The 26392-nt window shown below is 40.4% G+C and overlaps 1 protein-coding gene across 1 annotated transcript; it reads right to left on the minus strand.

The window, feature by feature from the left end:
• Window positions 1-175: 175 nt before the first annotated feature.
• Window positions 176-26392, minus strand: LOC117301460 (vang-like protein 2-B). The gene is made up of 4 exons (XM_033785471.1): window positions 26283-26392; window positions 5671-5839; window positions 4104-4299; window positions 176-3128 (listed from the first exon to the last, which is right to left on the minus strand). Exons 2-4 carry the CDS (start codon window positions 5760-5762, stop codon window positions 1743-1745), a joined length of 1674 nt encoding a protein of 557 aa, XP_033641362.1. The 5' UTR covers window positions 5763-5839; window positions 26283-26392; the 3' UTR covers window positions 176-1742.

Consider the following 26392-nt stretch of genomic DNA (forward strand, 5'->3'; position numbering starts at 1 on the left):
TGGTAATGATCAACCAAAAAGGTTTGGAGCATTTGCTTTTTTTACGAACACATTCTGTGCAGTGGAAACATACCCTTCAAATCAAGACATAGCCGACCGGGGCCCAATTTCATGGCTCTGCTTACCGTAAACACAGAATCGGCGCTTACGGAAGCAGGGAATTCTGTGCTTACTGCAAGCGTGTTTCACGGATTAGCGTCAAATTTTGGCTTCTGCGTGGGCGTACTGAATGTTACTAGGCATTCTACGCTTTCAAGGCATTCGACCAAGGCTAGCGCAGATATCCGGCGCTTGCACGTATTGGGGAATCGTGATCGTAAGCGCGGAATTCGGCGGTAAGCAGAGCCATGAAATTGGGCCCTGTTGATTGCATGTTGTACACAATGTTACCCCAACTCACAATCGACATCTCTCTGTACATATATCTAGTTACGAATCTTATGATAAATATCAGCAAGCCATGTGCACTTTTTTTTAATTGTACAATGCTCCACAAAACTAAAACTAAAAAGAAAAAAAAGAGAGTAAAAGCTGTTTCCTGACACATAGTACATACTCAACTGTTTCACGCACTATTATTATTATTATTATCGTTATTATTTTTATACATATTATGCCATATTCCTATACATGTATATGCCGATTAAACATACTATGAAGAATACAAAAGGTCAGTGCTCAGTACTGGTTTACACTGACACGGACGATACACACACTTGCTAGCTGGCTTTAAGCTTTAAGCTAGCTGGCTTTAAACCTGGAATTACACACAGGCCACCACCTCTGCCTTGGCGCCCCCCACAAAAGTTTATTGTGTCCTTGGCGAAATGAGAATGCCCTCTCAAAGATGAAGTTCCGAAGGTTGATTTCACCAAGATAGCCCCGAGGAGTTAGTCAAAACTTAAAGCTAGTCTTAACTTAGGACAAGTTAAGAACTTGAGTTAAGACCAGTCTTAGCTCTTTGTGAAATCTAGCCCAGGCCTGAATTTGAGGCTGTATCTGAAATGGCGGCTGCGGCTACAGCTGTTGCTAAGGCTGTTGCTAAGGACATCTTATACTTCAATGCATGATGACATTGTGATTAAGCATTAGCCGTAGCCGTATCTGCCAATTCGGACACGTAATGAGGCTGAGAGAAACTGTTAACAGGTGAACTTAATGGTGTGATACGGTTCGGTAAATATCAAACGAACCAGTTTTTAATCTGTAAGTTTTCTTGAATTAAAAAAAAACTTCAATGTCTCCCTCTATTTTGATATGAATCACAGTGACCATCCCAATTACCCCTGACACAGCACGAACGATAAATGCGGTCTTTTCTAAAAGAAACTGTGAAATGCTTACAGGACAGTTATACAGTGTTGAAAACAAGAGGACTGAATTTTGTTTTTCTTCCAAGAACCAACAATGTACAAGTATCGCCGCATCGACTCTGTCTGTATTCTTTAGAGCACAGAATCTCCACTGCTGACGCAACCACAAGGTACTTCTGTAGATGTTCACAAAAAAACTGATGACGGTGTTGACAAACAAAACGCCAAACTTTGTTGGACTGGTAGCGTGGTGCAAAACACACATCTCTGTGACACAGTACTTTTCAACAATTTGCAATGTTATTATCTACTTTACATCACAACTGTACAATTAACAATTTCATCTGCTTCTTCGCATAGCGAGCAGGAAGTTGGTGCCTCGCTGAAAGAAACCAGAAGTGTTTTGAGTTTTTGTTTTACCTGAAGTTCTCACACTGAAGTCTCCGATTGGAGACGTAGGGCAAACCTATTGTTCTTATAGTCGTACGCCTCCTCTTTGAACTTCAAGTGCGGTATCCTCATCACATATACCTGCAGCATCACCTCCCCTTGCCGAAGTTGAAACGTCCCGCCCTCTTTGATGGGGCGGGACACCAATGTGTCCGAAACCAGCTCCCATGGTTGCGAGGCAACGCCCTCGCGTACACTCTGAACGATAGTGGGCCCTGGTTCGAAAAATGCTTCTAGGAATGCCTTAGGGGAGAGGTTGTAACTGATGCACATGGTGAGGTGTCCAATGACGGCGTCCATAGTCCATCTCGGTTGCTGGCGAGTCACGCGGAGATACTTCTGCAGCGAGCGGGCCATTGATGGGAAGATAGCCTGAGCAGCTTCCGTCGGGTCCATCACATGAGCACTCATACTCTGGTCCTCATGAAGGCGTTTGATGTGATTGAAGGCTTCCTCGGCGGCTAGCTCCAGACGAGCTCTGCGCTTCTTCACGCGTCGCTCGTACTCCTGCTTCTCATAGAAGCGCTCATTGCGACTCTGATCGCGACGGTGGGCCGTCGCCGCCATGATCGCTCGTGAGCGGTTGGTGACAGACTCGTTGGGTCCGCCGTCCACGTCGTACACCTTGAAGTTGGAGATTTTATTGGCGACTCTCGACGTCGGCACTCGGAGGAGGTGTGGGTTAAAGATCTTGAAATCGCGGTAATAATGTTCGAGGACCCACGCAGCGCAACGTTGTATGCTCAACATCCCAACGGTGTAGTATTCACTGGCGCCGTCCGGCGAGCGCACCACTTTAATGGCGTACATCGGCTGAAGCTGGCGCAACTCTAAAAGAATCACAGCGATGTAGTGAACAAACAACAACGCGTCCACGAGCGAGACGGCGTACAATACCACACCATTATAATCAACCTGTTCTTGTTGCATTACGCGAACTCCATAGAACAACCAATAGGCGACGACCAAGACTAGCAGCAAGCCCATGACGATCATACGGAATATGAAGACTCGTGGAAAACTCGCTTTGGGTCTCCGGAAGAACAGAGCCCAACTCCCAATGAGTAGAATCAAAAGCTTAAACGCCATGCTGATGAAAAGGCCGTCGCACGCCGTGCCGCACGGGGACCGATTCTGCATCACGATGGGGAGAACAACAAAGGCAATCGGGGATAAGAACGCGGCCAGGCCGATGACCACCGCTAAGACGTAGCCGACGTAGCGGCTGCAATCGAACCCGGTACTGTCCATGCTTTTGGCAAGCTGCGTAAGGTCTTCCATGGAGGAGCGATCCGAGGTACCGGTGATGGCGGTGGTGTTGTCGCCCCAGTTGTCATCCTGTGGCAGGATTTCGACCTCAAGAACCTGATATAAACAAAATTTGAATATTTATATTTATTTCATTTCTTGGGTAGATAAAAAGAGCAATAACGCAGACTAACACGGTAAAAACATATAAAAACACAGCCATGAGCAATTTAATATGGAGAGGAAAAAGAAACAGCTGGAGCCAGAAGGATTGCCTACAAGAAACAGAAATCCTGCTGATCCCAAAGAGAACAACAATTAATTGAAATACAAAAATATATATAAAATAAATATACAAACAGCAAAATTAGAATCATAATGTGCCCCTACATAAAAAAGGATCAAAATGCATAAAATCCTTTAGGGATGTACAAAATTGACTGTGCGAAAGAATTTGTGCAAAATGTTTTGTTAACATTGACAATAATTATATCCAAAACAATAGGCCTACGTACTGACTACATGTACTCTAGTCTATACAAAACATAATGGACTCAGAGTTTACATGTAGAGTGTAATCAGTTTATTAGTTCAGTTCTCAGTCCAACACCATTCAGTTACTCTATACAGAAACTGTTGGACGCTGATTATGGTGGTATGCGTGATCGTGATCCTATGTAAAGCAAAATCAAACAAACAACATCAAACACAAAATGCAGTTGGACTTTGAAGGATTGGGTTTGCATGCAAAAATACAATCAGAAAGCAACAATAAAAACATTGTGTGGATAAATGCAACATTAAAGTAAATGAACATTATAGTAAGGTTCGCGGTAACACCATGTAATGATAATCTCTTCATGAATTGGGTGGTTCTGAACCTTTTCTCCAGAAAGCGGTCAGAGCATACTGATCGCAACTTCGAGTTGAAACCAATGGTTCTGTTCCACAGATGGACAGGCCTGATACTTCACGAAGGCAAGAAAGGCAATTGCCTCCATACCCCCTGGTCATTGCCTTGGTGCCCTGCTGGAAATTTGCAATTTCCTCACAGGGTGCCCTTGTTTTTAAACAAAACGAGATATACTTTACCTCATCTCTTTCATCGTCCGTGGTGAGAGCTTGAGGAGGTTGGATCGTTACCGAGCGACTGCTTCGATTGTGACTCCGATGAGATCGGTCAGCCTCGTAGTCTTCGCCCCGCGGCTCCTGGTCCCGCTCCCGACGGCGTCGGCTACGGTGACCCTTCTCACTCTCTTCATCTGTGTCTCGGTCTCGATACCGATCCCTAAGAAAACGAGAAGAAGAAGAGTTTTTATAGGATTTGAGGCATTGCATGGTGAGGTATCAATATATATTTGGTTTGCGGTAACTTTATATGTGTATCTACTTGCCAGGTAGAGTTTGTTTTGAGGGAACCGTCTTTCTTTATTCTACTACCGCGCCAGAGTAGATTGTTCGGGTGTCCGGGAGACTTCTCAGTTCTGAAAAGAACTGTCCTGCTTTTGATCTACTTCCCGGGCAGATGGTATAGAAAATAAGCTGGGACTAATACTTTAGCTTATAGGATCGTAATTAACCGTGCTACCGCGGAAGAGTTTTATTAGTCAGTCCTGGTTGGGCATGCCTATCATAGGACAAGGAATTATTTCGCCCCGGCATTTTTGCATGAGCAAAATATTAAGACTGATTTTTTGTATGCACTCTGATTGGCAATTATTGGCCCTAGTGCACTGTTCGCACGCCCGAACGATGAGAACATGACCCCGAGAACAATGCACTCGGAACATGACCACACACCATTTTTCAACAGGGATCAGTCGAGAACAACACTGTACAATATGGTGCTTCATTTGTACATCATCATTGATCGGTTGGAAAATACATGAACAACAATCCTACATGTTCTTGAAATCCAAGAACACAACGCCCGAACTGGATCATTGAGTATAAAATCCTGATTTTTGAGTAGCGTTTCTCCTCGGTAAAGATCACCCTATAAGGAAATTGTAAATTTGTACTACTGTATAGCATATTAAAGGAACAAAGGCAGTGACCAGGGGGCAGGGTGCAAGGGAGGCGATTGCCTGCATGCCTCATGGTCATTGCCTTTGTGCCCCTGAAATGCTCATGAGTAGAAATTAAAGGAACACAGTGCCTTGGACCAGTCGAGTTGGTCTTTGAAAAGAGTTTGTAACCGTTTGTTATAAAATGAATATGGTTGGAAAGATGTTTAAAAAGTAGAATACAATGATCCACACAAACATGCCTCGAAATTGCATGGTTTTCCTTTTATCTCGTCGACTAACACTGTCGGCCATTTAAGGGAGTCAAATTTTTGACTCCCATAAATGGCCGACCGTGTTAGTTCGCAAAGCAAAAGGCAAACCACGCAATTTCAAGGCAAACTTGTGTGGATCATTGTATTCTACTTTTAAAACATCTTTCCAATCATATTCATTTTATAACAAACGGTTTCAAACGCTTTTGTTAGACCAACTCATCCGATCCAAGGCAACGTGTTCCTTTAACAATTTCCCCATAGGGTGCCCGTTACCAAGATAATGCCTTGATGCCCTGGCCCTGTTCAAAAACAAAACATAAAAGCCTGGGAGGGGTATGGGTGCGTCAGGGTCAAGGGGGGTTTCATTTCACACACCTGTGTCGCCCACTCCGATGGGGTGTGTGGTTACTGGGTGGAGTCTGGGTGTTGTTCCTAAGTGGTTTACTGTTGGGTGTGTCGGGCTCCATGCTGCGGGATGAAGCACTAGGGTCCGACTGGAGAAAGATTGCCGTGATAGACACTTTGACTGCTTAGTTTGTCACACCTGTAGCAATGAGGGGGAAAAAATGACAATTGGTCAGACATTATCGACTTATAGGACTTTGAAGGCACAGCCGTCAATTTCACAAAGAGTTAGGACTCGTCTTAAGGATTAATCTTAAGGTCTGCATCCTACAGTGCAGGGTTGGGACTCGTCCTAAGTCCTAAGATTAGTCTTAAGTTAGGAAGAGTTTTGTGAAATCGACGGCAGGGTCTTATTTCACCAAACTCATCCTAACTAAGAATTAACCTTAGGAATAGGACAAGTTCAGTTTGTATCCATAGGCGTTTGGATGCATTGAACCCATCCTAAGTTAGGACGAGTTACTTGTCCTTACTCGGGATATGATTAATCCTAGCGTTTTTCATGAAATCGGCTGCTGGACACGTTTGGTACATGTACATGTAATTGTCAAAGACCAGTATTCTCACACGCATAAAATAAAAATATATTAAATATTTGGTCAGTACTCAAAATAATTGTTTATCAGCATAAAAACTTACATGGTAATGAGCAACGGAAGGCTTTTGATAGTACATGTACATGTACAAGACATTGTGAAAATTTACTTCCTCTGAAATAACATAGTTATGTAGTTTTTGAGAAAGGGGTCAATTCTGACTAAAATATTTGAATCTGAGAAGACTCGCCCTTTTTTTCCGTTTTTTTTTTACATCTACGTGTACCTGAACATAGGAGATGTTTTGTTTGTTTAGTTTTTAAATGGCAGCACGACACATTTTTCAATTTTCAATACATAGGCCTACATGTATGGCTAGGTTTTTTTTTTTTTTTTAGTACATCCTTTTTTTTTTTTGGGGGGGGAAAAAAAGGAAGCAGGTGGGGACGCTAAACATGTTTTTATTTTTTAAGGCCTTACTTCTAAAACTTAAACTACATTCTTCTGTTGACAATGTCAACAAACATCTGAGGTGGTTTTACAGACAATCTGTTTTTTTGACCAATGTGTGTAAACAAACAAGCACTTTAGGGGGCCTGAGGCAAGAGGGCGCAGTCTCCCTAATACTTTCAACGACACCATTAATAAAGAGCTGTTACAAAATGGTGGGTCTTCCTTGATCTACAGGATGAAGCCCCCCTGAACCCCCTAGGTGCTACATTTGAGAGGATTTACAGACTCTCCACATCACCACAAATACAGAAGCAGGGTAGTGGGTCTGGGTGTCCCCTAGGTCTAGAGGATGAAACCTCCTGAACCTCCTGGGTGTTACATTTCAGAGGATGTACAGACTCTCCAAATCACCACAAATACAGAAGCAGGGTAGTGGGTCTGGGTGTCCCCTAGGTCTAGAGGATGAAGCCCCCCTGAACCTCCTGGGTGCTACATTTGAGAGGATGTACAGACTCTCCACATCACCACAAATACAGAAGCAGGGTAGTGGGTCTGGGTGTCCCCTAGGTCTAGAGGATGAAACCTCCTGAACCTCCTGGGTGCTACATTTCAGAGGATGTACAGACTCTCCACATCACCACAAATACAGAAGCAGGGTAGTGGGTCTGGGTGTCCCCTAGGTCTAGAGGATGAAACCTCCTGAACCTCATGGGTGTTACATTTCAGAGGATGTACAGACTCTCCACATCACCACAAATACGGAAGCAGGGTAGTGGGTCTGGGTGTCCCCAAGGTCTAGAGGATGAAACCTCCTGAACCTCCTGGGTGTTACATTTCAGAGGATGTACAGACTCTCCACATCACCACAAATACGGAAGCAGGGTAGTGGGTCTGGGTGTCCCCTAGGTCTAGAGGATGAAACCTCCTGAACCTCCTGGGTGTTACATTTCAGAGGATGTACAGACTCTCCACATCACCACAAATACGGAAGCAGGGTAGTGGGTCTGGGTGTCCCCTAGGTCTAGAGGATGAAACCTCCTGAACCTCCTGGGTGTTACATTTCAGAGGATGTACAGACTCTCCACATCACCACAAATACGGAAGCAGGGTAGTGGGTCTGGGTGTCCCCTAGGTCTAGAGGATGAAACCTCCTGAACCTCCTGGGTGCTACATTTCAGAGGATGTACAGACTCTCCACATCACCACAAATACGGAAGCAGGGTAGTGGGTCTGGGTGTCCCCTAGGTCTAGAGGATGAAACCTCCTGAACCTCCTGGGTGTTACATTTCAGAGGATGTACAGACTCTCCACATCACCACAAATACGGAAGCAGGGTAGTGGGTCTGGGTGTCCCCTAGGTCTAGAGGATGAAACCTCCTGAACCTCCTGGGTGTTACATTTCAGAGGATGTACAGACTCTCCACATCACCACAAATACGGAAGCAGGGTAGTGGGTCTGGGTGTCCCCTAGGTCTAGAGGATGAAACCTCCTGAACCTCCTGGGTGCTACATTTCAGAGGATGTACAGACTCTCCACATCACCACAAATACGGAAGCAGGGTAGTGGGTCTGGGTGTCCCCAAGGTCTAGAGGATGAAACCTCCTGAACCTCCTGGGTGTAACATTTCAGAGGATTTACAGAGTCTCTAAATCACCAAATATAAAGGACTAGAGTAGTGGGCTTGGGTCTCCCCTGGTCTAGAGGATGAAGCCCCCTGAACCTCCTGGGTGTTTTATTTCAGAGGATTTCAAAAACCTCTGTGAACACCACCACAAGCAGAAGTTTATAACATTCTGGATTTCGAACTAATCATGTAAATTCAGTGGGCCATCCAGTCTATTGTCGAGTTTTAAAGGCAGTGGACACTATTGGTAATTACAAAATAATTATTATCATAAAACCTTTCTTGGTGACGAGTAATGGGGAGAGGTTGATGGTATAAAACATTGTGAGAAACGGCTCCCTCTGAAGTGCCATAGTTTTCGAGAAAGAAGTAATTTTCCACAAGTTTGATTTCGAGACCTCAGATTTAGAACTTGAGGTCTCGAAATCAACCATCTAAACACAACTTCATGTGACAAGGGTGTTTTCTTCTTTCATTATCTCGCAACTTTGATGACCGATTGAGCTCAAATTTTCACAGGTTAGTAATTTTATGCATATGTTGAGATACACAAACTGTGAAGGCTAGTCTTTGACAATTACCAATAGTGTCCACTGCCTTTAAGGCAGTTGATAGTGTAACTTCCCCAGAGAAGCTGAAAGCAAAATGTACAACATGAAAACAGAAATAACATTCATTGTACCATTGTACCATGGAGACGATTGTACAAAATGGACCACAAAAGGCAATGCATGTCCAGCTTTACATGTCACCTACAAAGGCTCCCCACCAGTTCCCTAATGGGCTCATAAATCCCAGTGGAGGTGAAGCAGTCTGACCTCACCAGGACAAACAAGTACCCATTGAGGCAACTAGGGTAGGGGGTCTTCAATAGCTGTAGATAATACCCCATTAGCATGAAGGAATAAACAGGAATGTACCATCTTGTGGACAGCCAGGGGGGGGGGGGTATTCACTTAATGCACATCATTAGACTCTGGTCAAGTACATCAACTGTAGATAGTGGCAAAGTGGCAAACAGTTTAAAGCCATTACACTTTCGGTACAGATTTACAAACAGGGTTTACAGAAGGTAATGGTGAAAGACTTCTCTTGAAATATTATTCCATGAAATGCTTTACTTTTTGAGAAAACATTAAAACAATATCAATTCTCGATAGCGAGAATTACAAATTTCTTTTGAACACATATCATGACACGAAGAAACGTGCGGAAACAAGGGTGGGTTTTACTGTGATTTTCTCCCGACTCCAATGACCAATTGAGCCTAAATTTTCACAGGTTTGTTATTTTATATAGATAGACAATACTGTTTACCAAAAGTGTCCAATGGCTTTAAAGGCATGGATGTACATTTGGTAATAACTTTTAAATAAATGTTAGTGATACAAACTTATTTGGCAACTTATTTGGTGAGAGGACATGTACTACTCTATATAAATGTAGTTGTATACAATAAAATTAAACTGAGAATGTTTTTCTTCTCAAAAGCTGGTCGCATTTTTTACAAATATATCACTGAAACCCCAAACTGTAATGTCCATGTGCGCAAGAAGAACAAACCCTATAGAAATACACAATCTAAAGAGGCCCTACTGCACAAGGTTAAGTTTCTTATATTCAAATTGTTGCCGATAAAAGTGATTACTTTTTTCCATTTCCCCAGTACTTCAAAGTGAAATATTTCTCAAAATGCATTATACTATCCAAAGCTGCTGTTTTTATTGCCATTAATTTCCAGTCATTACCAAACATTTACAGACCCTAAAAAACACTAAAAGGACCAGTCATAATTCTGTCCAACTGACTAGTTGATTGTTTGTCAATGCTACGTTCAATAAGGGAATCAATGTGTGGTGAAGAGGTTTTGAACTCGTGGTATAAACCCGCCGAGGCCTGGTTCTTGATAATTTTAGAGACGAAATGCAAAAATTATAATTGTTCAATAATTTCTTCCAACACAACACCCCTCTAGCTATGAAATGGTAAGGCCCTCGGGTAAACAACTCCTTATAAGGGAATGCTGCGTTGCACGTATCGCGTGACGTGGCACAACTGTTTCAGCCTTTGCTCTCGACCAATAGGAATGAAGAAACTGTCTTATAAGAACAGGTGCAAGCTCGCGTGTCACGCCCATGTTTTAACGTTTTTTAACTGGTCATAAACGAAGGTTTATACACACCCACGTGACGCGCTCTCCACCAATAGGAATAGCGAAACTGTCTGAGGTATTTATGAATATTGGTTCAATCACATCTACCTAGTCTAGTATAAAACTTATGTTGAAAGGAAATCCCAAACCAGGGACCAGTGAAGAAGCTGGTGGACCTGTGAAAATCCATTTCATAAAATGACAGTGTACATAGCTCTCCACACCGGCTCTTTTTCAGAGGCAACACTCCCCTCAATAGAGATCTACCCACAAGTGTACTAAATGTATGTAGTAATTAAAAATTACTTCTCTCCACAAATGTCGTAAAAATAATTGAGCGCTTTGGGATGCCCATCAGGCAAACATGTCCAGACAAAGCGATTCACTTTTAAAGGCAGTGGACACTATTGGTAATTACTCAAAATAATTATTAGCATAAAACCTTTCTTCGGGACGAGTAATGGATAGAGGTTGATGGTATAAAACATTGTGATAAACGGCTCCCTCTGAAGTGCCATAGTTTTCGAGACCTCAGATTTAGAACCTGAGGTCTCGAAATCAACAATCTAAACGCACACAACTTCGTGTGACAAGGGTGTTTTCTTCTTTCATTATTATCTCGCAAGTTCGATGACCGATTGAGCTCAAATTTTTACAGGTTTGTTATTTTATGCATGTATTGAGATACATCAACTGTGAAGACTAATCTTTGACAATTACCGATAGTGTCCACTGCCTTTAAGAACTTAATATTATGAATCCTTTATGGATCTTGAGTCATTGTTCCATAAGTAGGGTCTATTAACATGTTTACAATGAAGCACAATACAAGCTGATGACTCACAGGTTATCAACATAAAGTGCCTCATTTAATAAAGCTCTAATGTTTTAAAGCACAACAAATCTCTGAGTTAGCGTTTGGCCAAAGGAACTAATTACCAATTTCTCAAAAAATATAGCAACTCAGCAAGTAATATTTCCCGGGAGGCTTTCTACCATCAATATCTTTTAAGCCACGTACATGTGTACACTAATTTACATTACATGTACATATGTATGCAAACCCGTGTTGTGTCACCCAAACCCTTTAAATAACAGATCTGAAAAAAATAAAATAAAAAATTAAACAACAAATTGTTAATTTAAAAGAACTCAATCCGTGAAAGTGCAGTTAACGATCCTATGGTAAAGGAGTAGTTCCAGCCTATTTTGCCCAGGTAGTAAAAAAGCAGGACAGTGTTTTTTTAAAACTGAGAAGTCTCCCGAATAAATAAAACAATCTATTATGCGGTAGTAGAACATAAAGCAAGACAGTTACTCTATAACAAACTCAACCAACATGTACATGTACATGTAGCAAGTAGATACACATATGGTGTTACCGCCAACCAAGTATTTATTGATATGATACCCTCTCCATGCAATGCCTTAAATAATAAATTGTTCTTAATCACAAAATGTGATAAAGATACATTTTTTTTTTACACCTGTTCATCCCATTCAATTTAACATTTAATTGCTTGTCATGAAGTCCTTCAGTACCTGCCTTTGATCTTTGATATTGATTTCAGAAAAGTGCCACAAGGTGACAATACTGGTTAATCTAATACTGGAATTACAGAAGGATCATGTATGGAGGTAAATTAGCAAAAGTGCTTAGCTTAAGGTAAGATAAGAAAAAATGGTCTACCGCAGGGCAGGGTCATGCCACAGGTGTTGGACTTTTTAATCAAACAAGTCACCCTTAGTTTACGATAAATTAAATCCACATTCACCATAGTGCAGGCCTGATACTTCACGGAGGCAACAAGGGCGATTGCCTCTGTGTCCCCTGGTCATTGCCTTGGTGCCCTTGAAACGCTCCAGTACAAATTTGCAATTTCATCATAGGGTGCCCTTTACCAAGAAGAAAATGACTTGGTGCCCTTGCCCTTTCAAGAACAGAGCATACAGGCCTGATAGTGACTCTCCAACATCTACAATCAGAATATTTGCTTGGATCAGCGAAGTGTCTGTAACACAACTTACAAACTCAATCGTTCTTTATACGGCAACTTGGTCACAGCCCCATGGTCATAGCATACCCAGTACACAAAAGAACCCATCCAACAAAGTAGAACCAGAGTCCGTAATCCCATTGGACATTTTCTTCCAGAGCCTCGCAGAAATTACTGAGACTGGCTTTGGTGTTATTCTAGATCTACCGTGCGTTCCCACATGTTACATGTATTCTGCGCATTCCCATACCGTTTTACAGCGTGGTTGGGTATATTTACAGCGCGGAGCTGTGCCTTCAGCATTGTACTTTTTAGCAGCCCAGTTTACTATGCTTCCCCATTGGAGTTAATTTTGTCAGTCTCCAGAAAAGTACTTCAGCAAAAAAAGGTCAGATGGGAACAAGCAAGGCTATCACATAGAGTCCATCCAACAAAGTAGAACGCATCAAACAAAGAAGAGCCCATCCAACAAAGTAAAACCCATCAAACAAAGTAGAACCCATCCAACAAAAGTAGATTGCTTAAAATTAGAAGAAAAAAAAGAAGAACCCATCCAACAGAAGCAGATTGCTAAATACAATGTAGACCTAGGTTTTGAGGTGTTTCATTTCCACTTGCACCCGTCACTAATGGGAAGACTTCCAAGTGGGGATGACCAAATACCAAGAAACTTTGTTGAGCTTTCAGGGTCGACAGATTACACATGAAGTGTATGGAGTGCAGGGTGCATTTGTGATGGGGTCAAACTAAATGAATCGAATGTTAGAAATATCAGTATAGACAAACAAGCCAAAACAGATTCACAGGGGTGAAATTTTTCAAAAATATTTGTGGGTACAAATAAATAAAACCTTACTTGGTAACTGGTGTTCCTGGTTTGAGTTTGATTGGCAGCATATTGTGCCACAGCACCTTGTAAACCACTACATTGTCTTATATGATAGGTCTCATAATTCAAGCGTAGGCCCACATACCTTGCAGGAAAATACTGTTTGTTAAAGCGCCTTGCTCGTTACAAAGTAAGTTTTTATGCTAACAACTTTTTTTGAGTAATAACCAATAGTGTCCAGTGCCTTTAACAACTACATCATTTAAAGACAGTGGACACTATTGGTAATTACTCAAAATAACTATGTGTTAGCATAAAACAATACTTGGTTACTAGTAATGGGGAGCTGTTGATAGTATAAAACATTGTGAGAAACGGCTCCCTCTGAAGTAATGTAGTTTTCGAGAAAGAAGTAATTTTCCACGAATTTAATTTCGAGACCTCAGATTTAAATTTTGAGGTCTCAAAATCAATTGTCTGAAAGCACACAAGTTCGTGTGACAAAGGTGTTTGTTCTTTCATTATTATCTCGCAACTTTGACGACCAATTGATCTCAAATTTTCACAGGTTTGTTATTTTATGCATATGTTGAGATTCACCAAGTGAGAAGACTGGTCTTTGACAATTATAGTGTCCAATGTCTTTAAATGCCATAACTTATTTTATTTTATACTGGCATACTTCTCTCTCCTGATAACCAACTTCAGAAATGGATTACAATTGGCCTTGTAGTGCCACATAATTCAGCTTTGTGCTACCAGTTGGTTTTTAATAAAAAAGGAATAAATGAATGAAGAAATTTGTGCCAACTACCATTACGTGTCCAGTGCCTTTAAAACTGTTCATTTAAAAAACAAATCAAAAGTTACATGCTGTGCAAGGAAAACTGCAAAGCAAAGTCTGTTTTCTATACTTTGTTCTTCTTTTGTTAGTTTGAGGTGCAAGAAAAACGTTGTTAGTTTCTTAGATTGGACTTTAAGGTCGGGCAGGAGTAACCCATTATGACAAGGGAACCATGTTGGTGTTTGCAAAACCTTCAAGTCCGAACTTAAAGAAGTGTGTTGTTGATAGTGTGGATGAATTTATTGCTCCACAGCGGCATTTCTTTGATCCGTTTATTGATTGTTGTCAACCCACTGACTCGGACATGTCAATCTATTGTCTCTGAAGGACGGACATTCTCAACAACAAAATGCCACATAGTTTCTCTTTTAGGCCAAATAACAAAAAACATGTTTATCATCCTGCCTGCTTTCTTTTCAGAGGCCGCCTCCTTTTTTTTATTCTTCTTTCTTTTTTTCAAGATTTATTTTTTTTAAATAGAAAAAAAGATGAAAAACAAAATTAGAAAAAAAAAAAGGTTATCTTTGAAAATATGTCAGGCGGCCATTTTGAATAAAAGAGAGATAAATTAACTCACTCTTAAAAAAAAAAAAAAAAAAAAACACTTACAGTTTTTTGCAGGATACTAATCCATTTTTGTTTTGGCCCAACACATCTTGGACAATGACCTCTCAAACAAAAGTGACCCCAACTCAGCAGTTAAAGACCCATAAGCTTTCATGGTGTCACGTTTACAAAACAAATACTAGAGAGTCAACCCTCTCTTTAGAATGAATTTTAAGTGCAAACCCTGCTCTGTAGACCCCCAATTCAAATGAAAAGAGACCAACCACAATGCCCACAAAAACTAATTTCTGACAAACCTGTTGATTCAGAACTACTCGTCTTCCAAGAAGACTACCCTTAAGTTGTGGTGGCATTTTGAATCCTCTTTCCTTTTCTGTGAGGTCGTTCAGACACAGTACTAAAAATGGTTTCAAGCAGTTTTAACTCATTCAATTTAACTTTGTGTGTCAGAACGCTTTTAAAACTTGTCAAGTTTAAACCATAGAGTGTTTAAACCATTTGAGTAAAATCGGTCAGAGAGGGTGGTTTTAACGCTAAACCACTTTGGTTTTATCTTTTAGCATGGTGTTAGCACTGTGTAAAACAACCACAACCAGTTTTAAGTCCTCACAGGTGACCAGTGAATCAGGGTAGATTGTTAAAGGGAGCATCTTTTATACACACTTATTTTAAAACCAGGTTTAACTTTGAGCTGTCTGAATGCAAGGTAGTTTTATTTTTGTGACCAACCCCAGCTGCTACAAATGTAGTAAGATTAGAATGGTTTGGGTTCTAACTTAAGTACTCTGTCAAACCATGGAGGAAGAACTCCATGGTCAAACCAGGCCCCTGACACTATAATAATGTTGAATACATCATCATATTCCGTCCCAACTGTGGAATCGTTCAAACTGTGGAATCTTCCCAACTGTGGAATCTTCTCAACTGTGGAATCTTCCCAACTGTAGAATCGTCCCAACTATAGCAAGTGGTCCCAACTTGAGTGTTACAGTTTGGAGGTACAAATGTATAGCTTGGATTGCCGGATTAATATAGTGACAAAGATTCTGTGAGAGGGCAAAGCCATATTTGAAAGGGCCCCTCCATTGGAAAATCTTAAAGACCATTAAAAACTTTGGAAGGGGCACCAAGGACAAGACCAGGGCAACTGAGAGCTTGGCCTCCATGAATTTCCAGGCTTAATTACAATAGCTCCTGCAAAATTTCAAAAACTGGTACAGTCCTGATGAAGATGACTTACCGACAGTTTCCAGTCTCCTCGGCTGAGTACGCCTGATTATCCATTTGAGACCATCAAACTTTCAGTCCCTCTGAACAGTTGACATTCCTCACATTTCACAAAATTACAAAAAATCCTGGACCTTAATCCTTGTCAAGTGCACCTTCGAAACACAAGCCAGCGACGACGCAGACAAAAATAAAAAAATCGAGCAAGCAGTAGTGAGTTCATCAGAACGACAACGACCGATGGAATCGTCGTTGTGTTTACACTGCGTGTTGATTCTAGCTCAAAGCTAGTAACTCAAAGGTCAAAATGATCCTGTCCTGTTTATGAGGCCACTGCCTGCCCTCATAGGTAAAGGGAATATATAAAGCCCCAACCCAAAAAAACAGAACATGTTTAGCGTCCTGCCTTTTTTTTTGTTAAAGGAAGATCTTTTTTCCTTCTCCAAAATGGCCTGCCAATGCTTTTTTGAAGACAACTGGCTGGGCTGTTTTTCTAAAATTAATTTTGTTCGTCTGAGATCATACAGTGTATCATACTTTGCGAATTGCGTAATAAAAAAATAAATAAAAAAAACAAAAAAACGGAGGCAGCCTCTATAAAAAGGAACAGGCGGGGACGCTAACCATGTTTTTATTTTATTTGCCCTTTAGAATGGTTGAGATGCTCGGTTGAATTATGACCAATCTACTCGGCTGTGTTTAGATTCAGAAATGTGGTCAGAAGATGCTCTTGAAGTGAGGTCAATCAGAGACGCTGCTTGCAACTGCTATGAGCGAAGCTTGCCCTACCGCAGAATTCATGCATAATTATACAGCAACCCAAGACAATCGGTACAGACACACTATCACTATCGGGTCTTGTGTGTAGAGTTTCAGGCCTGATACATTTACGCTTGTGAAAGGGAAGTCAGGACACACGTAGTCAAGCATGATATATGGCCCTTGGAAAAAAGTAGGAACTTCACCAACTACAAGGGCTGACCTACATGTGTCCTACAAATAATTAAAAATTTTGTGTGGTTAAACCAAAACAGTTGTTATTATATATGTACATGACATGTACATGACATATAATTAATGAGCCATGGGAAGTTGAAATAAAACAAAACTACCAATATGAGACATCACCAGGCCTGATACTTCACGGAGGCAACGGAGGCAATTGCCTCCGTTGCCCCTTGTCATTGCCTTGGTGCCCTTGAAATGCTCCAGTACAAATTTACAATTTCCTCATAGGTGCCCTTTACCAAGGAGAAAATGCCTTGGTGCCCTTGCCCTTTCAAAAACGAAGCATACAGCCCTGCATCACCTAACATCACAAGGCCAGACTGACTTCAAGGTGAGGGCTAAACAAATCACGTACTACCATCAGACACTTTGCCACTAAGTCCTAGGGGCTGAAACAGGGCTAATCCCTTCACAGTTCCTACATATGTAATGTACATTATGTACTGTTTATACATATATGCATGATTGAACTGGTGTAACATCCACTAGGCGTCTGGCCTTGCTCCAGGGCACAACTTAGTGTCTGTGGTCTGGATTCGAACCCCCACTCAGCTGCTGACAACACCATACCTTGTGTCCAGTGAAAAAGGCTGCTTGGCCACCTATTCCTGGGGCTGAAAGAGGGCTACTCCCTTCACAGTTCCTACATATAATGTACACATGCATGAACTGGTGTAACATCCACTAGGAGTCTGGCCTTGCTCAAAAGGACACAAGTGTCTATGGCCTGGATTCGAACCCCCAAGTCAGCTGCTGACAACACCAGACCTTGTGTCCAGTGAAAAAGGCTGCTTGGCCACCTATTCCTGGGGCTGAAACAGGGCTACTCCCTTAACGGTTTCTACATGTACATGTATGTACAATTAATGTACTGTACCTTGTACATAGGCATCATGTGTAACATCCACTAGGAGTAGGAGTCTGGCGTTGCTCAAAAAGGCACAAGTGTCTATGGCCTGGATGCGAACCCCAACTCAGCTGCTGACAACACCAGACCTTGGCTCCAGTGAAAAAGACTGATTGGCCATGGGACGTGCCACAAAATAGTAATGAGTACTCTGCAGGGTAGTGCTGCATTCTACTTTGCTGTAGTAGTAGTAGTCGGATGCCATTAGGTTGGATGAATCATACATTACAATGTAACCTTGGGTTTTGTACATTATGGCTCGACACAATGTGATCAGAATCCACCTGTTGTCCAGTCATTGATCAAAAATCTCATCTGCATACACAGTAAAAAGGATTTGTCATTATACCAAACTAGGCACGACAGTTGGTCCTTTGGAAAAAAGTAGAAATATTCTATTGAGTACATCACGAGGGTTGATCCAAGTAGAGTACATACGCTATTTAATCACAATTTTTCAAAGCCAAACTCCACACCCCCCCTAACCCCCCCCCAAAAAAAAAAATCCCAACCCAGAATAAGACTTAAGTCTGTCTGTTCTTGTTTGACATCTCTAACTCAAGCAATAACTTGCATATACCATTTTCATCCTATTTATGGAAAAGAAGAAGAAAAAAAAGAAAAATAAATAAATTAACAGAATTTTTTTTTACTGTCAAAAAAGTATCATCGGCATCCGTCGGTGTACGTGTTTACAGTGAAATTACAACTGAAGAACAGTAATAAGATGCCTCTTGGCTTTTCATAGATAATTCAAAATTTCCTGCAATTCCTTCTCATGTCTTTTGACACCAACAATGCCAAAGATAAAAGCACTAAGAGAACGATGTCCGGGTCCCTCTACCCACACCTTTCCATTAGCAATGAAAGCCACCTTAAAGGGGTATAATTTGGTTACAATAATTCCTGTCTTGAGTCAGCGAGCTTGCGGCAGTCTTAAGAAAAGCGAGCAGGGTTTGTTTAAAGATGACATGTGCATTACATTACAGTCCTTAAAAGGCACTGTACATGTTTGGTAATTTATCAAAGACCAGCATTCTCACTTAGTGTATCCCAACATAACAATTGGTCATCGAAGGTGCAAGAGAATAACGAAAGAAAAAACACCCTTGTTGCACAAATTTGTGTCCTTTCAGATGCCTAAAAAAGGCTTCGGGCCTGAAGTCTTAATGTTAGATTCAAATATTTGAGTGAGAAATCTTTTTCTCAAAAACTATGTTACTTCAAAGGGAGCCGTTTCTCACAATTATCAACAGCTCTCCATTGCTCGTTACCAAGTATGCTTTTTTGCCAAAAAATTATTTTGAGTAATTACCAATAGTGTCCAGTGCCTTTAAGGATATAACACTAGCAGGGATGTTGCGACAGGCGCATTGTGTTCCCCATAATGAGAGAGAGAGTCGTGAAGGCGGAAAATTTCAAATTACAGGCTGGATTGGACCGAGAGAAAAGGCAGCGTCTACGGGCCATTTGTGAAGTTTAAACCGGACATCATGATGTAGTGCCACAGACTGACTTCGCGTTGGGTCACGTACAAAACATCATTACTTACAGCTCTATATGTGAAATGTACACACCCAGGTGAGTGTGTTTACATTGTAATGTACACCAGTGTCGGGGAACAACAGTAAATAAATGTACATGTAGCTCGAGTGAGTAGGTTTACAGTCTCTAATTAAAATTTGTGAATTACTCACACCGAAAAGACATGATGCTTAAAATTGCTTGGTCGGGCTTAAAATGATATCGGTGCAACCATTGAGCAAAGGTAACGTTACCTTCCTTCAGCATTCTCCCTTGTGTTTTTTACAGTGGTCCACTGGCCAAACGCCAGTTAAAACACCTGAGGTGAGGACCGTTTACAATTCTCCGTAAAGTGGTTCTGCAAAAACAGATGTGTTATTTTTTACTTCACGGAGGCAACGAAGGCGATTGTCTCTGTGCCCCCTGCCTTGGTGCCCTTGAAATGCTCGGACAGTAGAAATTGACAATTTCCTCATACATGTAGGTTGCCCTTTACCATGGAGAAAATACCTTGGTGCCCTTGCCCTTTCAAAAACAAAGCATGACAGGAATCGGATTGTCAAGATTTGCAGTATATCACATTTTTCCCATGAAAAATGATTTTAGTTTTGTTTATTACTTTAAATCAGTATTAAAGGATTCGGGTACTTTTTCAAAATGTCCACAGATTTACATTAAACTTATAGGGTTTGAAGATAATGATAGTGGAAAGCTCCCCTTCAAATATTACTAACTAAGGTTGTGTAGTTTTTGAGAAATGAGTAAAACAAGTCACATTAAAATTTTGATCTCATGAGATCAAAATTATTTTAGCATGTCAAATCCCCTTAACCAGTTATGATATTATACCAAAACCATAGCATAACTGGTTAATACGTTTTTACATGCTGAAACTGAGACAAAACTATTTGTTTTACTCATTTCTCAAAAACTACAGCACCTCAGTAAGTAAAATTTCAAGGGAAGCTTTCTACTATCAAAATCTTCAAACTGTGTAAGTTTAATGTAAATCTGTGGACAGTGTGTTTTTTGTTAGGAAAAAGTACCCTTTAACACTCCGTGCATAGACATTCCATCAAAAATGGACTGCCTTTTGTTCTCATTCATCTGTAAATTATTAACAGAATGTCAAGACTGCTTTCCCACAGAAAAACAAACAAGCGTAGGATGTTATAAACTGAGGTAAATGGTATAACCCCAATTACATATTTGTACTGTATACATGTATTCAGGGGACATAGTCCTCCTTTAATTTGTGGCTGTTGACAGAGAGTATGCCTTACAAAAATTGAGTGGACCAATGCTGGTCGGTTTAGCAGCTGAAATTTTATGGCTTCTCTGATATTTATCAGTCAATGTAGATATATACAGTATGGAATTGTATGGGGTGATATTTCTAATCACCCAATGACAAACTATTTTTACATGTCCGAAATGTTTCGGTCAGCGCTACATTTACACAGTCCATTTTAAAGGGTCTATGTAACTTTTGTAGGACAAAAAACACAATGTCCACAGATTTACACTAAACTTACACAGTTTGAAGATAAGGATAGTAGAAAGCTTCCCTGAAAATATTACGTGCTGAGGTGCTGTAGTTTTTGGGAAATGAAAATAAAATGTCATAAAAATAATTTTTTTCTCACCCATGAGACGAAAATTATTTTTTATCATTTACAAACGTATTTTAAGGACATTATTTTACTAATTTCTCAAAAACTACAGCACCTCAGTAAGTAATATTTAAAGGGAAGCTTTCCACTATCTTCAAACCCTGTAAGTTTAATGTAAATATATGGTCATTTTGAAAAGGTACCAAAATCCTTCAAGGAATATCCTGGTTTATATGAAGCCAATGCTTCTCAGAACAATTAAAAATCAATGGGAGACTTTCTGGGACGATAGAGGGCAGCAGACTTACCAGGTAAATCCATTGTTCTCAGAATTATGCGCATGTTCAGAACTACGTAAACAATGGAAATTGACCCGGTATATCTGCTGCCGCCTAGCGTTGGAAAGTCTCCTATTACATGTTCGTGTAGCTAATAACCCATGGAGAGCATCAAGGAAGGAAGTTTAAGTTTTAGATGTGGGATGAAAACCCCAGAGAATTATTCCAGAGAAAACCAACTTGGAAATGAAAACCCCATCAACATTTTTAAAATGTGTAAACAAAACTTTTTAGCGTGTGAATGTTTCTACATTTGAAACTGGTTGATGGTCACTACAAAAACCATTGAGGAAAAATACAATTATAACAATACTATCAGTCCTGGTACTTTACAGAGGCAACGAAGGCGATTGCCTCGTGCAATTTCCTAGTTGCCCTCTAACAAGGAGAAAATGCCTTGGCGCCCTTGCCCTTCTGAAACAAAGTATACAGGCCTCCAATACATGTTTAAAAAATTTAGGCTGCTAAAACTTTCCCGGGGACAAACAAAGTTCTAATGTACATGTAAGTATGGATCTTTTACAAAAAGCTTTTAAAGCGCAAGCACTATAATCCCTAAATATCCACCCTGTTAGTGTTACTGGCTGCATTTTTTATTCACAGTTTTGACTTGCTCAGACTTGAATCTGATTCCTAACTCCCACTGAATAACAAAGTGATAAATCCAGGGGTCAATCACCATAGCAACAAGGTCATCTGTCCATAGCTCCTACTTCAGCAGTGAGGCTATACATCTCAATGTTTATCATTGGGTCAGAGGAGGTCTTGCCTCATGTAAATATGTGTCTGGGTGTTCCTGGGTGATGAGAGATCCCCAGTCTGTAAGGTTAGCTAAGACTTGGTACAAGATGTTTCAATCAATGTGTATTAAGTCTTCTTTCTTAGGCCCCCTCAAAAAACATGTTTAGTTAGCATCCCTGCCTGCTTCCTCCTTAGAGGCCGCATCCTTTTCTTTCTGTTTTTACAAAATAAAAAGTTTTTCAAATGATCTCAGACGAACAATTTAAACTTGGACAATAATCAACACAGTTAGTTTAGCCAGTTGTCTTAAAAAATGTGTTGGGCGGCCATTAAAAAAAAAAAAAAAGGCCCTCCTCCTGTTTTTCAAAAATGCAGAACTAAATATGTATATTTTTTGCTTTTAGGCCTTATAAGGTAGTCATCTTACTTAACTTCTTACAGTCTTTGTCTTCTTGTTAGATAAAACACTGAGCAGTCTGATTCTACATGAGTACACGAACAAGATTAAAACAGACCTGCGTGTTCATTTTTAAAAGGGCAAGGCCATTTTCATTATAAATGCAAAGGACACCTCCATTGGAAAATCTTCAAGTCTATGGGAATTTTAAATGCGAAGGGCACCTCCATTGGAAAATCTTCAAGTCTATGTGAATTAAAAATGCAAAGAGCACCTACATTGGAAATGATTAAATAAAGTCTATTGGAAACCATTAAAGGAGCATGAAGGCCAAGACTAAGCCTGGGCAACTAGTGCGACTAGTGTCGTAGTCACGACAGTTGACAGCTCAGTCGATTCGCGACTCCTACCGTTTTTCAACTATTTGACTAATTATGCCACCACGACTACTACAAAAGTAGTCACAACTACATGTACCTGCTTGGTGAATTAATTGTGTACATGTAGCTCATGACTATTCATGACAACATATTTTACTTTTGAAACATAATCAGATATTGGTGACACAATCCTTCAATCCTTTTAGCGTGAACTTTACTGTATTGTGCCTGCAACAAACATCATGCTGCAATGCATCTTGAGACTAGACTATTTGAGGCGAGACTAGTCGAGTAGTAAATTTCACTAGTCACCAAGGCCTATTGAGCAACCTTGAAGGATATAGATCCAGCTTTGATAGGCAGGCCATGCCACAGCAGCATCTCCTGCAACAGTTACATACAGATAATCTTGAGCTGTTTTGAAGCTTAAACTGATGTTAATTACACTCAGGGCTCGAATTTTACGCTGGACCGCAGGCCCGAGGCCAGTGATTTTAGCTTTGGTCCAGTAAACTTTATGCCGAACAAGTCCGGCGGTCTTATTTTTTTTTTTATGCATACTAACATAGTTCCTATTACAAATAATTATATGAAATATATTATCTTTCATTAAAAAATGTATTTCAATCTCATTTAGAATAAAAGTTTTTGTTTTACTTGTCGTCAAATCAGTGTTCTGAGCACGCTTGCGGAACGTCAATCCGTCCTTTTTTCACGTGCATCAGGCTGCATACAAGTTTTCCATTCAGTTTACTCATGCCCACACCTTGTACATCTAGTCTCAAACCATTTATGTTTATGCACCCGGGGAGTGAGCGAGCGGGGACGATTTTTTTTTGTAGGCGGCGAGAATGACGTGAAGTAGGTATGTGGAACTTTATTGATTGGGTTTCACAGCAAAAAAAAAGCCTCCTAAGGGATGAGAAAGGCCTGCTGTTCTATCGTGTTAACTTTTTTTTTTCCTAATAAAATTTTGGTCTTGTAAAAAATCTTCCGGTCCAGCAAAAATTCTGAGCAACAAGCCCTGCGGTCTTGTGGATTTTTTCCCCAAATTCGAGCCCTGTACACCATGGAGCTATAATGATTACAACGATGTTAAGAGGCTTTGAAGCAGGCTTGAATCTGGTAGGCCACCCTGAGAAGGGACCATGGACATTACAAAAAATGCTGTCCATTCACACAAGGTACATTTTGTAAAACTGTACAACCACGCTGCAATATAGCAAGGGACCCTCGCTACCTTTTTACGGACATCATATTTTTATCAGTATTTCCATCTTACAGCATTGTGAAGCGTTCCCCCAAATCAAAACACACACAGCTAGAAATCTCTGCTGTACAAATACAGCGCAGGCAGTAAATGTTTTTACAGACAGCAGAAATATGAAAGACCAAGTTTATTCCAGTCGGCTTGTTTGACAACTTAACACTTGTACTCCCGTTCTTTTTTTCCAACTTGCCCAACAGTGGTTGGGAAAATAGCTAATACAAACAACGTTCCCTTTCTCAACTCCATTGTCACGTTTATTTTACCCTGAGAATGGCTGTTTGTAACAGCAAAAGAAAACCCCATCAGCGCTGAGTCAGTGTGTTTGTGTGCCGATGCGCATCATGGGGTCTGTTACCGGCTTTTATGACAGCTTACCAACTAGGCCGCCTTTATGTTTCTCAGACAGAAATTGGTTGAACTTTGGTATGAAGTGGATACTTTGATGAAAAGAGTTTTGAATGCGTCCAACTGAATTGAAGGAGAGGGGGGGGGGGGCACGACCTTTTTAAGGAATTTAACTTGATTGCGAAATTCAGTGTGCAATTGTGCATAATAACACGAGTTGTAAACAGAGTGTGTAAACCACAATATTATTCTAAAGATAAGAGTTTAGATTTTCAAGATAAAAACTGAAGGGGTAGTTCTGGTAGTCATTGCTGACAAAAAAGTCTGAAGCTACAAGTATGATCCGAAACTCAGGGGGTATGTTCAAATCAGGGTTCATTCTTTTCATGCACAGCCTAGCGAAGCAAGGCAGTACGCACGATTTGCCTGCGCAGGTTGCACAAATTGTTGTCGATACCGAAAATACAAACTATTTACTGATTTCACGTGCGTTTCAAGGTTCAAGTTAATTTTGCACCAGGATTTGTTTTTCATTCCACTTTAATTTGTTTAAGTTTTTTTTTTTTGGACAAGTTTTAAGAGTGCGAATAGTGTAGGAGAGCAGTTACACTCTCAAACATTTTTTTGTGCTTCAAAATTGGTCATTATCGTCCAATGCATACGGAAAACAGATTTAAAGGAACATACATTTGTAAGAAAAACTTGTCTAAACTAAGATCAGAAATGTACTTAAAGCCATTGGACACTTTCGGTAAACAGTGTTGTCCAAGGCCCACACTTTGTGTATCACAACTTCTATATAAAATAACAAACCTGTGAAAATTTAGGCTCAATCGGTCATCGGAGTCGGGAGAAAATAACAACGGGAAAACCCACCCTTGTTTCTGCACGTTTCCTCATGTCATGACATGTGTTCAAAATAAATTTGTAATTCTCGCTATCGAGAATTGATATTGTTTTAATGTTTTCTCAAAAAGTAAAGCATTTCATGGAACAATATTTCAAGAGAATATTACCCTCTGTAAACCCTGTAAGTTATTTGTAAATCTGTGAACATTTTTTTTTTTTTTTTTCTGTACCGAAAGTGTATAATGGCTTTATAAATCGACCACAGTCTTGAAATATTTCTGTCTGAAATTTAAGAAGTCTGTCTAATTTAGAAGTTGGATTTTATCGCACAGTGAGCGTTTAATTCATTTTTTTATATTTATTTATGTCATGCAAAATGTGTTAAAACAGTTTTTCACTATTTTCAACCCAGATGGTCAATCGACCTCAAACTTCTGCAGGTTGGTCAGTTGATGTATATAGTGGATTACATTAAGTGCTTACACTGCCAGCAACTGTTTGTTAGCAAAAACCAATTCTGTAAGGTTCCTAAAAAGGCAAGTTTAAGTGAAATCGACAACTCTGTCTGATTTCATTGCTTATATAGTTTCTCATGCGTCCAAAGAATGGCAGATCAAAAATTCCATATAATAAAAAAAAAACACAGTGCAGAAATCCAGTAGGTGAAAACCTGTCTGAGACGTAAAATAAACATTGTGCCCTCATCCCAATGTAGTGCATCTGAATGTAGACTATGCCCTCCCTATGAGTTGTACATAGCATTGCGGTGTGTATAAAGCAATCTGAAAGGTGGGCACCTAGTGAAAATAATGGAACCTGACAGGCTGCTAACAAAAAAAGAAAATGTCACCCTTTTGACAAAATTCCCCGACCGTATTCCTTCCCTATATCACACAGATAAACCTTTGAATTGTCGACCACAACATGTTATGAAATAAAGGTTTGATAATTTAGTGAGGTGACAAGAAATGTATACTTACATGGGAAGGAACCATCGGGGTGAATTCTCCCCCAAATAAGATGTCAAAATCGTACCGCAGTCTGTAAAAAATCCATACATAAACAGGACTTATTGCAAGCTAGCAAGCAG

The sequence above is a fragment of the Asterias rubens genome, chromosome 17, assembly GCF_902459465.1.
Source record: "Asterias rubens chromosome 17, eAstRub1.3, whole genome shotgun sequence".
NCBI classification, from domain to species: domain Eukaryota; kingdom Metazoa; phylum Echinodermata; class Asteroidea; order Forcipulatida; family Asteriidae; genus Asterias; species Asterias rubens.

What these genes read in the sequence shown, in the direction of transcription:
- LOC117301460 (XM_033785471.1), bottom strand. Translation starts at nt 5,762, where the DNA reads ATGGAGCCCGACACACCCAACAGTAAACCACTTAGGAACAACACCCAG. An exon ending in CATCGGAGTGGGCGACACAG is followed by an intron (nt 4,300 to 5,670) that starts GTGTGTGAAATG and finishes TCGTTTTCTTAG; the next exon opens with GGATCGGTATCGAGACCGAG. An exon ending in CGGACGATGAAAGAGATGAG is followed by an intron (nt 3,129 to 4,103) that starts GTAAAGTATATC and finishes TGTTTATATCAG; the next exon opens with GTTCTTGAGGTCGAAATCCT.